We start from the raw sequence: 9490 nt of genomic DNA, 5'->3' as shown, positions 1-9490 counted from the left end.
CTCTCTCTCTCTCTCTCTCTCTCTCTCTCTCTCTCTCGTCCCAACTTTAACTTTTCACCGCCTCCCAACAAATATTAGTATTCCATTCCTCCTAAAAAGTAGATAATAAAATGACTGCAACAAGCCAACAACATCAACATGAGAAGGAGAAAGAGGGAGAGGGGGAAAGAGCAAATCTTGCATATACTATTAGCTTTGTTGTTAGGGTTGAAAGCATATAATAACCATACTAGTCTTTGGTTTTCTCTCTTAATCACAAGTCTAATACTTCCCCCCTCCTTCGTGAGCTCTTGTCCTATTCTCTTCTAGGTATCTTATAGCTTGCCAAGGTAAAGATATTATTGAGTCAAACTGATAGAGAAGAAGATCTATCGAACAAGAAGCTAGGTAGGACTAGTTTTGAATGTTGGAGAAGATCAATATGGCTCATGAAGAAGAAGCAATTAACTCAAATGGGTTTCTTCAAAACCCAGTTGCGGTACTTGGATCCAATCCTCCTCTGTCAAAAAGAAGAGAAACCTCCCAGGAAACCCAGGCAAGTTTAATCTTCGTTCGGATTCATAATTATCGAATTGTTAATATTGATTCCAAGTATGTATATTTGTTTCAGATCCTGAGGCTGAAGTAATAGCCTTGTCTCCAAAGACTCTGATGGCCACCAACAGATTCTTGTGTGAAATATGTGGTAAGGGATTTCAGAGAGACCAAAACCTACAGCTGCACCGCCGTGGACACAACCTTCCATGGAAGCTCAAGCAAAGAACAAGCAAAGAGCCGAGGAAGCGCGTCTACGTGTGCCCGGAAAAGAGTTGCGTCCACCACCACCCGTCTAGGGCGCTCGGAGATCTGACCGGAATAAAGAAGCACTTCTGCCGCAAGCATGGCGAGAAGAAGTGGAAGTGTGAGAAGTGCTCCAAGCGGTACGCGGTGCAGTCGGATTGGAAAGCTCACTCAAAGACCTGTGGCACTAGGGAGTACAAATGTGACTGCGGAACTCTATTTTCACGGTAATTAATTCAGTTATTGCAAATGAAGAAGAAATTATAAATAAAGGTTGGTTTTGTGGTTGCAATATGTTTCTACTTGCGTCCATAATTTCTTTGCTATTATTAAAATTTATATATTTCCAAATGAAGAAGAAATTATGGACGCAAGTAGATCGCAAATCTAGTTGAAGAAGAAATTATAAATAAAGGTGGGTTTTGTGGCTGCAATATGTTTGTCTGTTTGACAAATTTTTGTTTGATGAACAGCAAGAAACCAAACACCTCAAACAAATAAATGAAGGAAAAAACATATATAAAAGCATGACAGTGATTTTGTGGCTATGTATGATAGGATAGATGTCTGCTTTATTTTCTTCCTGATATATTTTACCTTCTATCTTAGATCATCTTAAGTTGTTGATCTCCATCTATATATGGGGATAATGTCTGACAATATTGTTCATTTTTGTTTTCTTGAAGACAAGGAGTTAAAGCATTTTCAACCAATATTGAGATATATTTGTTTTTCTGTTTTCCTACCATTAATTTATTTAGATCACATTAAGATAATTAAATGTCAAAATTGATTGTCTTAAATTTCTTAACAATATGCATTTTCATTGCTGGGCAGGCGTGATAGCTTCATCACACACCGGGCCTTCTGTGATGCCTTAGCTGAAGAAACAGCTAGAGTAAATGCAGTATCCAACATCCACAACAATGCAATGCCCAGTAATATCAACTATCATCACTACATGGGAAATAATGCATCTTCACTACTACTAGGACCTCCGAACATGCCCCAACTACAATTTTCTTCTATTTTTAAACCAATCTCCAGCAATGATACCCCTGACACCGTGAGCCAAAATACCCGCGGTCTATCTCTTTGGATGGGACAGGGATCCAACAGCACCCACGAAGAAATGACTGTTAATAATCAGCATCATCACCATCAACTTGGGTCTGTGAGTTCATCAGCTGGTTCAATATTTGGTGATCCTAATAACATTAGTGTTTCGTGTTCAGTGCCTCCTCCGCCTTCTGATCATTATCAACTGAATTGGGTCTTGGAAGTAATAACAAGCTTTCTACATCAAACAATGCTCATCATCAAGATCAGTTAACAATCACAAGCACTAGTGCTGCTAGCTCACTTCCTTCTTGTACACACATCAAACGCCTTCAGCAAATATGTCAGCCACAGCTTTGTTGCAAAAGGCAGCCCAAATTGGTGCAACTTCAACTGACACGTCATCACTGCTTGGAAGTTTTGGATTGAAGTGCAACAACAACAATATTACTAGTAGTGCTAGTCAAGCAGTGATTCAAGTTCAAGATGGGAGCAAAGTTTGTGGACTCTATGGCACTGTGGAGAACCCAGGAGCTCATGATCATCTACTGCACATGCATCAAGCGAAACGCCGCCACATACAGAGCGAAGAGAGCGCCGGAGGAGGGCAGACTAGGGATTTCCTTGGTGTTGGCGTGCAGACCATTTGCCACTCTTCACCAATCAATGGATATTGGGTTTGAGGATCGTATGGAAAACTAGAGAATGAGTTGCATTTTTCTTTTTTCAGAATAGAAGGGCAAAGTTGTAATAAACAGAAGTTTCACGAAGTTGGAGAGATTTAAGTATTTGGAAAGGGTTGCAGGGATGAAAAGGTGGCAATTGAGTGTTTAATGGGGGTTGCTAAAAGTTTGTGCATATAGAAAAGAAAACTATTGAAGAGGAGCAGTAGAGAAGGACGGAGATCCATGCATATTCTCTGAACCCTGAAAGCTGATCCCTTTTAAAAAATGGTGGTTGGCCTTTTATTTTTCAGCAAAAGGGAAGTGGTGTAGTGGGACTGTGGGAGCAAAGCAACAACCTCTTTTGGACTCCATTATTGCACGATCGTTTCACCTCTGTGTTATGGTTTGTTGTCCTGTCAAACTGGGCTAAAAAGAGTTCCTCATTTCCAATGGCAAGAAAGCTTGATTATAGTACAAATGGCTGGGGAAAGCCGGCCTATTTCTTTAATATAAAACTACCTAATAATGCTTTTCTTATCATCCAATTAACCATGCATATCTACTTGCACTGATATGCAAGAAGATTAGTGCGTGCGTTGCACAATTTCGTTGTTGAGAATATATACATCCCACATGGGAAAAATGGGACCTTGCCTATGAGTTTATAAGGGTTTGGGCCACTTCATCCATTACCAATTGGTTTTGGATGTGAACCCTGATAGGCGCATTTTAATGTGATATTTTAAATGTTAATTCCTCACATTTTGCTTAGTTATTCCTTAACGAATCGATTTTTAACTTAATTTCTATTTTTAGGTACATTGGAGTAGATGAAGAAGAAATGAGTGTTACGTCCATAATTACCTAGAAATGATGGAGAAGAATGAAAATGCACTAAAAAGTCAACCTTGAATATTTTCTTACTCCGGCTAGGAGAATCAGAGCCAAGCAAGGAAGAAGGAGCGGCCACCTGACCAAATGAACTCGAAATGAGCTGAAACTCTCCAGATCCATTCTAGACACCCAAAGGATCATTTCTTATGAAGAGTGCCAGAGAAAAATATGAGTGGAAGGCCTTCAAACAATCAGCCCAATTTTCTACAGAAGCAAAACCGGAAAACTGGACCTGTAAGAGGTCCAGCAGCATTTCCGGCCCAACCACATGGAATAAAGCTCTGAAAATTTGTGAGGATGATCTACACTCATAGTGGAACATTTTTTATGAAGAAGTCGAAGGCTCATTCTGAAGTTTTGATGGAGAAATAATTGAAGGAATAAAGGGAAAGAAACTGACCTGAAAATAGCTCAACACCACATATTCATGTTCCCACCCATATGAAGAAAGCATTTCTTTTCCTTGGATACAATTTTTCTACCCTAAAAGATCATCATCACTTCCACATTTCTTCACTTTCATGCTTTGCTTTCATCATTACCTCATCTTTTACATATTTTACAAACCACTCTCACACTCCACTTTCATTATTTTTCTTCATCTCATCATTTCACTCTTCTTTTTCTTCCCTATTTAAACACCTTCTCCTCTCACTCTCAATCACACATTTCCTTCATCCATTCCATCTCCTTGTCTCTCCATTTCCTCTCCATATTTCTTTTCCATTCTCTAGTTTTCTTGTTCTTCATTTTCAAGCCAAGAGAAAGAGAAGCCATGCAATACATCAATTTCCCAACCGCCATCCACCCTTGTGTCGTCCCTAGAAGATTGCTTGTTTTCAAGGATCTTCAAGTTCTTCGTCTCAAGGCTTTATCATTCATCTTTCAAGGTGTATTATATCCTTTCTCTTGTTTTCTTTGTTTGATTTTGTAAAACTATGAATTCTAGTTAACAAATAATGTTAAGGGCAAAGTTTAAAGCCCGTTTATATGTTTTGAGATAAAGTTGTGATTTCTATATGTTGATTTTTATGTTGCTTATGTGGGTTTGTTTAATTAAATTTGCATGATAGAAAACTTTTGTATTTTAATCTTATGTGGTTGCAAACACTTAGGGTTTTGATATAATTGGTGCTAGGTTTAAGAACATGAAATCGACTTTTCGTTTTGTGTAAACTTGAATCAAAGTAGTAAAGGTTTTGTGCAAAGACCGAATTTAATTAAAGAGGATTGCAATTAGGTGGACTTTTCCATACTAAGTTGTACACTTGAGTTGATAGCCTTTCTCTATGTCTAATGCGTTGAACATGTCATGATTGACTAGCTTTCTAGGGCTTGATTGCATGTTTGATAGGATTAATCTAGGTGCTTTCGCTTAGGTTAATTAGCATTGAAAAGTAAAATATGGGAAATCATTTGCTTTCGAATGTTTCACATGATCAACTCCTCTCTCATGACATTTAAAATCAACTATAGGAATTGTAATTGGATTTCTTGCATATGGATGTGATTTTGATCTTTGTTCCTTGCGATCCACCTTGTATATATGTTTTACATTTTCTTTATTTTATTTATCTTAATTTTCAATTATATAATTCTTAAACCCCCCTCCCTTTTTATTTTGTTACTTGTATATATTTCTATTCTTTGTTTTATTTTTGTAAATAATACTTTATTATTTAATTCTTTATTTGTTTATACAATTGTATATATTTATATTCTTTATTTTATTTTTGTAAATAATACTTTTCTTTATTTGTTTCACAATTACAAGTGTACCCTCAATCCCCGGACAGAACGATCCCTATTTGCTTATACTACTAACGATATTTCAGGGTTAAATTATGCGCTTCCCAAAAGCGCATCAATTTTTGGCGCCGTTGCCGGGGATTGAAAAATCACTTGCTAAATTGTGTCATTTATTGTATATATTTATTGTATATAAATTGTTTGAAACTTAGTTTAAATTAACTAGGATATTATTTATATTATTGAACATGAATTTTAATTGTAGGTTGTAAATTGAGAGGAATAGGTGAAGTCTCTTTTGTTAATATTGGCCTAAACCCCTTATTGGTACCTAGCTCAGGTCCCTTAAGGTTGAGGGCGGCCTTTATTAACACTTGTTGAACTGTCTTCACACTTATGAACTTTTTCATCTTAGTAAGAAAGCCTATGTGAAATGGTGTCTAGGAAGGGGACAACGTTCATGACGGGTTTTTGAATCCAGAAGTGCTTGCAAATGGGCCTAAACCACTATGTGGGAGTAGCTCATGCCAAAATGGATTTTTCCTCTCGTGTTCGTCCTCCCCTACCTGGCCATTTCAGTAAGGTTGCCCAAAAGATTTGAAAGGGAGTTTGTGTCTAGGCGATTATACTTGGGCCGCACGTCCACTTGATTTACCGATTGGAATTTGATTCGATATCAATAATGTTTATAACAAAAGAAATACTTGTGAATACTCTATACGTGTAAATTATTTTGTTGTTTCACACTTTAAACTTGTAAAAATACTTTTCACGTTTTATACTCACTTGAGTACTTAACTTGTGTCTTATGTACAATATACTTGTTAATTATACTTGTAGTTTGTAATTAATAGTTATACTTGTTTTTATTTTGTATTTCTTTGTTAATTATAGTTACTAACTTTATTTAATGTAGGTACCGTCTGGCTGCAAGACGTAAAATACAAGCGCTACTTGGGAGGCAACCCATGCAAATCAGATTTGCTTTCTCTTTCCCTATTTCTTTTTATTTTTCAATTTTTCTCTTTAGTTTTTATTTTAGGATTTGTTTTCGTAAATGTCTTCTATCTATGCTTACTTATTACATTGCATGCTTTTAATTGATTACATTGAGGATAATGCAATATTTAAGTGTGGGGGAAGAGATTTATATTTTTGTCTTTCATTTTGAGTCTTATATATATATTTGTCTTTTATTTTGAGTCCTTTATATAAAAAAATAAAAAAAATAAAAAAATATAAAAAATAAAAATTTGCATTCATTTAGTCTTATTAAATTCAGCTATTTACAAAAAAAAAAAAAAATTTAAAAAAAAAAATATAATAATAATAATAATAATACTAAGCCATGTCTGCATCTCCGTAGGAGTTGAGGCTGAGCTCAAGGGAAATGCGAGAGTCATCGCCATAGCCGCTACCTCCCTCAGAAGTAGTCTTCATGTTGCCAAAGATGTCCTCACCATGCATGGGGAATAGTGGAAGGGTTTCAATCTCCTGGTGATCTCCTCCTCGTTGTTCCATGAAAGATTGTCCTCCTGTTGTGCCAAAGGAGGTAGTACTGGTATTAGTGTTGAAGGGTGAGGAGGAATATGGGTCAACACCATAGCCGACACGTGACCCAAAGTTTAGATCAATGGATCTACCATCATCAGTAGAACTAGTGGATCCAAAATTGAGATCGAGAGATCCACCAACCGGAACGTTCCGAAATTCCTTCAACTTCTGCCTCTCACGAGCCTTGAGGTTCTGGAACCAAAAGAAGACGTTTTTGTCCTCGATCTGCCCATACTGTTTCAGATGGAGGGAGATCTCTTGAATCTGCTCTGGAGTTGGGTACTTAAAACCCTTATCATAGTAAAGGCCCTTGAGGATTCTTAGTTGAGGCGGTGTGGGAGCCCACCGGTTATTAGTCCCGGCTGCTTGGTTGTTTCCTCCATCCTCGATTTGTTGCTGGGTCTGTTGCTCTATTAGTTGCAGAGTTTGTGGTTCCATGTTGATGAAGAAAGGATTGGAGTTTCGAAAGAAAGGCTGAAGGGTTGAGAGAGAAAGGATGGAACTCGGAAGAATTTTCTTTTGGAGTGAATAGTCGCTCCCTCAGAATGCACCTAATTATAGAACGAGTGAGCAGATCTCCACCGTTGGATGGACGACCTCTGAGATTAAATCTACGCGTTGGATTAAAGTCACCCGCAAACACGGAAAAGCTGTTGCCGCGTGGAAGACACGTGGGGGAACCAAACGAATCTCGAGGAGCTGTGACAGACAAGCTACAGCCGAAAGCAGGTTTAATTGCCGTGAATCAAGGAAAAGAAGGACGCGTGGGGGAATCAAACGAATCTCGAGGAGCTATAGCCGAAAGCATGCCATAAATCCAGGAAAAGAAAGGAATATTTACACGTGGGGGAGTTTCTTGGGCCGTGAACTGTCATAACTCTTCTCCTTCCCGGAGAAGCTTTGTTAAAACTGTGTGCCTGTTGAGATTTCTACCCTATTTTGTGCTTTACATATACATCCTTTTTTGTCTCCTCCAGATTTTACTAAGGTTTGTCTAAGCGTGCAGTTTCAAATTCCTTCTACTTCCTCATGGCTCGAACCAAGGTTACCCCTCGCAGGGGCGTCAATCAACACCGTGTTCTCTCTTTGGAAGAAGAAGGTCGTCAAGCGGCCACTAGAGCTGGGCTTACTCGTCCATGGGACCATCGTCCTATCCGTGAGCGTACCCGCAGTCCCCCTCCTCTGCCTCGTCGCTCTCCCAGACTGCATCCCGGAGAGTCTTCTTCCTCACCAGCTGCTCGTGCTCCTCGGCCTATGGCCACCCTGGAAAGCTTGTCAGATTTGATTGATGATTTGCGTTCCTCTCTCCGCGATGGTATTATGGTGACAGATTGGAGAGTCAATTGCATGATCGATTACATCTCTGAGATGAACTGCTCTTTGATCCGCTGTCACACTGCAATAAACAAGCTTGCTCAGGAAGTCAATAACTTGCAAAGTTATCCTCCTGGGTTTCCCCGCAAGGACGCTACTGCATCACACCATGAGGACCCTCCTCAGGAAGCTGAAACCAGCAAGAGGGCTGCCACTCGCCCGCATACCGCTCCTCCAAAGGAGTAAATGGAGATACAAGTCTAGGCTGAAAGACTTTAAACATTAAGCGCTGCATGGGAGGCAACCCATTTCAACCGTATCTGTGGAGGAGCCATCAAACGCAGATTTGCTTTCTTGAACTCTTCCTTCTATTTTATTTTCATGAATTTTAAGTTGTTTTAAGTTTCGTTGTGTTAACTTTCTCTTCTATGCTTGATTTATGCTTTGCATGATTTATATTTGTTTATACATTGAGGACAATGCATGAATTAATTATGGGGGAAGGATTATTGCTTTATTGTGTTTTTAGTAGTTAGTATATAAAAAAAAAATGAAAAATAGTTGATGTTGGATTGTGTTTTTAGTTGATGTTGTGATACACTAAGGTATATTGGATTAAACATAGTCTTGAAAAAGGGTAGCTGTTTCAGTCCCATTGCACATCGAGACTCCCTGTTCCCGTACCTAAGTGTTGAAATTGAATTAAATTGTAAAAAAAAAAAAAAAAAAAAAAAAGTTGGTTTTAGAGTGTTTTTGTGTGTTTGAGTCTTAGGATGCTCCTAACGTCTAGGATGAACATGTCTCCGAATTCATGGCTGAAGGTTTTCACAATCAAAATAGGACTTAATTGAATTCTGTGGTTAATCGACGTTGTGATACTTGTATGAAGATTTGAGATAGGATTGTAACTTGGTTCATTAAGCATGCTAGGATTAAGTCTGATTCATTTGACCCTAAGTGAGCTGTTGAGCTAAAATACTTTCTTTTCGAGTGCTTATTGATAATTCTAGAATTTCGTGGCTGTATTTGCAAAACCTCATCTTTCTTTGAAAATCCAATGATCATGTGCCATAGATTTTAATGGACTAGAGAGTACTAGAACTCGGCTGTTGTGACTGTCAAAGCTTGTATGCCATAATATGCCCTGATCTTGGATAGGATAGAAGGTATTAGGGTAACCACCATAGCCAAACAAGCATGTGTCCCCAATTGTGCCCGTCGTGGGACTCCTTAGAATGAACCCCTTTGAGCCTACGTTGAAAACCTTTGTTTCATCACCCTCACTACCCTACCATGAGCTTAGTACAAGATATCTCTACCCTTGTCTTAAGGACTTAGTAGAGCATGACATAGTATGTAGGGGTGACGATGAAAGACAAGTGTGGGGTGGGGAAAATCCAAGAAAAAAGAAAAGAAAAAATTTTGACTTGAAAAAAAAAAAAAAAAAGCGGCAAAAGAGAAGAAAAAATTGAAAA

The 9490-nt window shown here is 38.3% G+C and overlaps 1 protein-coding gene across 1 annotated transcript; it reads left to right on the top strand.

Moving 5' to 3' along the window:
• The first annotated feature begins 244 nt into the window (after positions 1 to 244).
• LOC112181271 (zinc finger protein MAGPIE-like) lies at positions 245 to 2754 on the top strand. Its single transcript, XM_040512304.1, is given in 6 exon segments — positions 245 to 497; positions 500 to 535; positions 611 to 1007; positions 1618 to 2059; positions 2062 to 2149; positions 2152 to 2754. Coding segments are annotated over 6 exon segments (1428 nt in total). The 5' UTR covers positions 245 to 403; the 3' UTR covers positions 2523 to 2754.
• The last annotated feature ends 6736 nt before the right edge of the window (positions 2755 to 9490 follow it).

Source organism: Rosa chinensis, unplaced genomic scaffold (assembly GCF_002994745.2).
Source record: "Rosa chinensis cultivar Old Blush unplaced genomic scaffold, RchiOBHm-V2 RchiOBHmChr0c19, whole genome shotgun sequence".
NCBI lineage: Eukaryota > Viridiplantae > Streptophyta > Magnoliopsida > Rosales > Rosaceae > Rosa > Rosa chinensis.
This window is presented reverse-complemented; position numbering and strand designations above follow the sequence as displayed.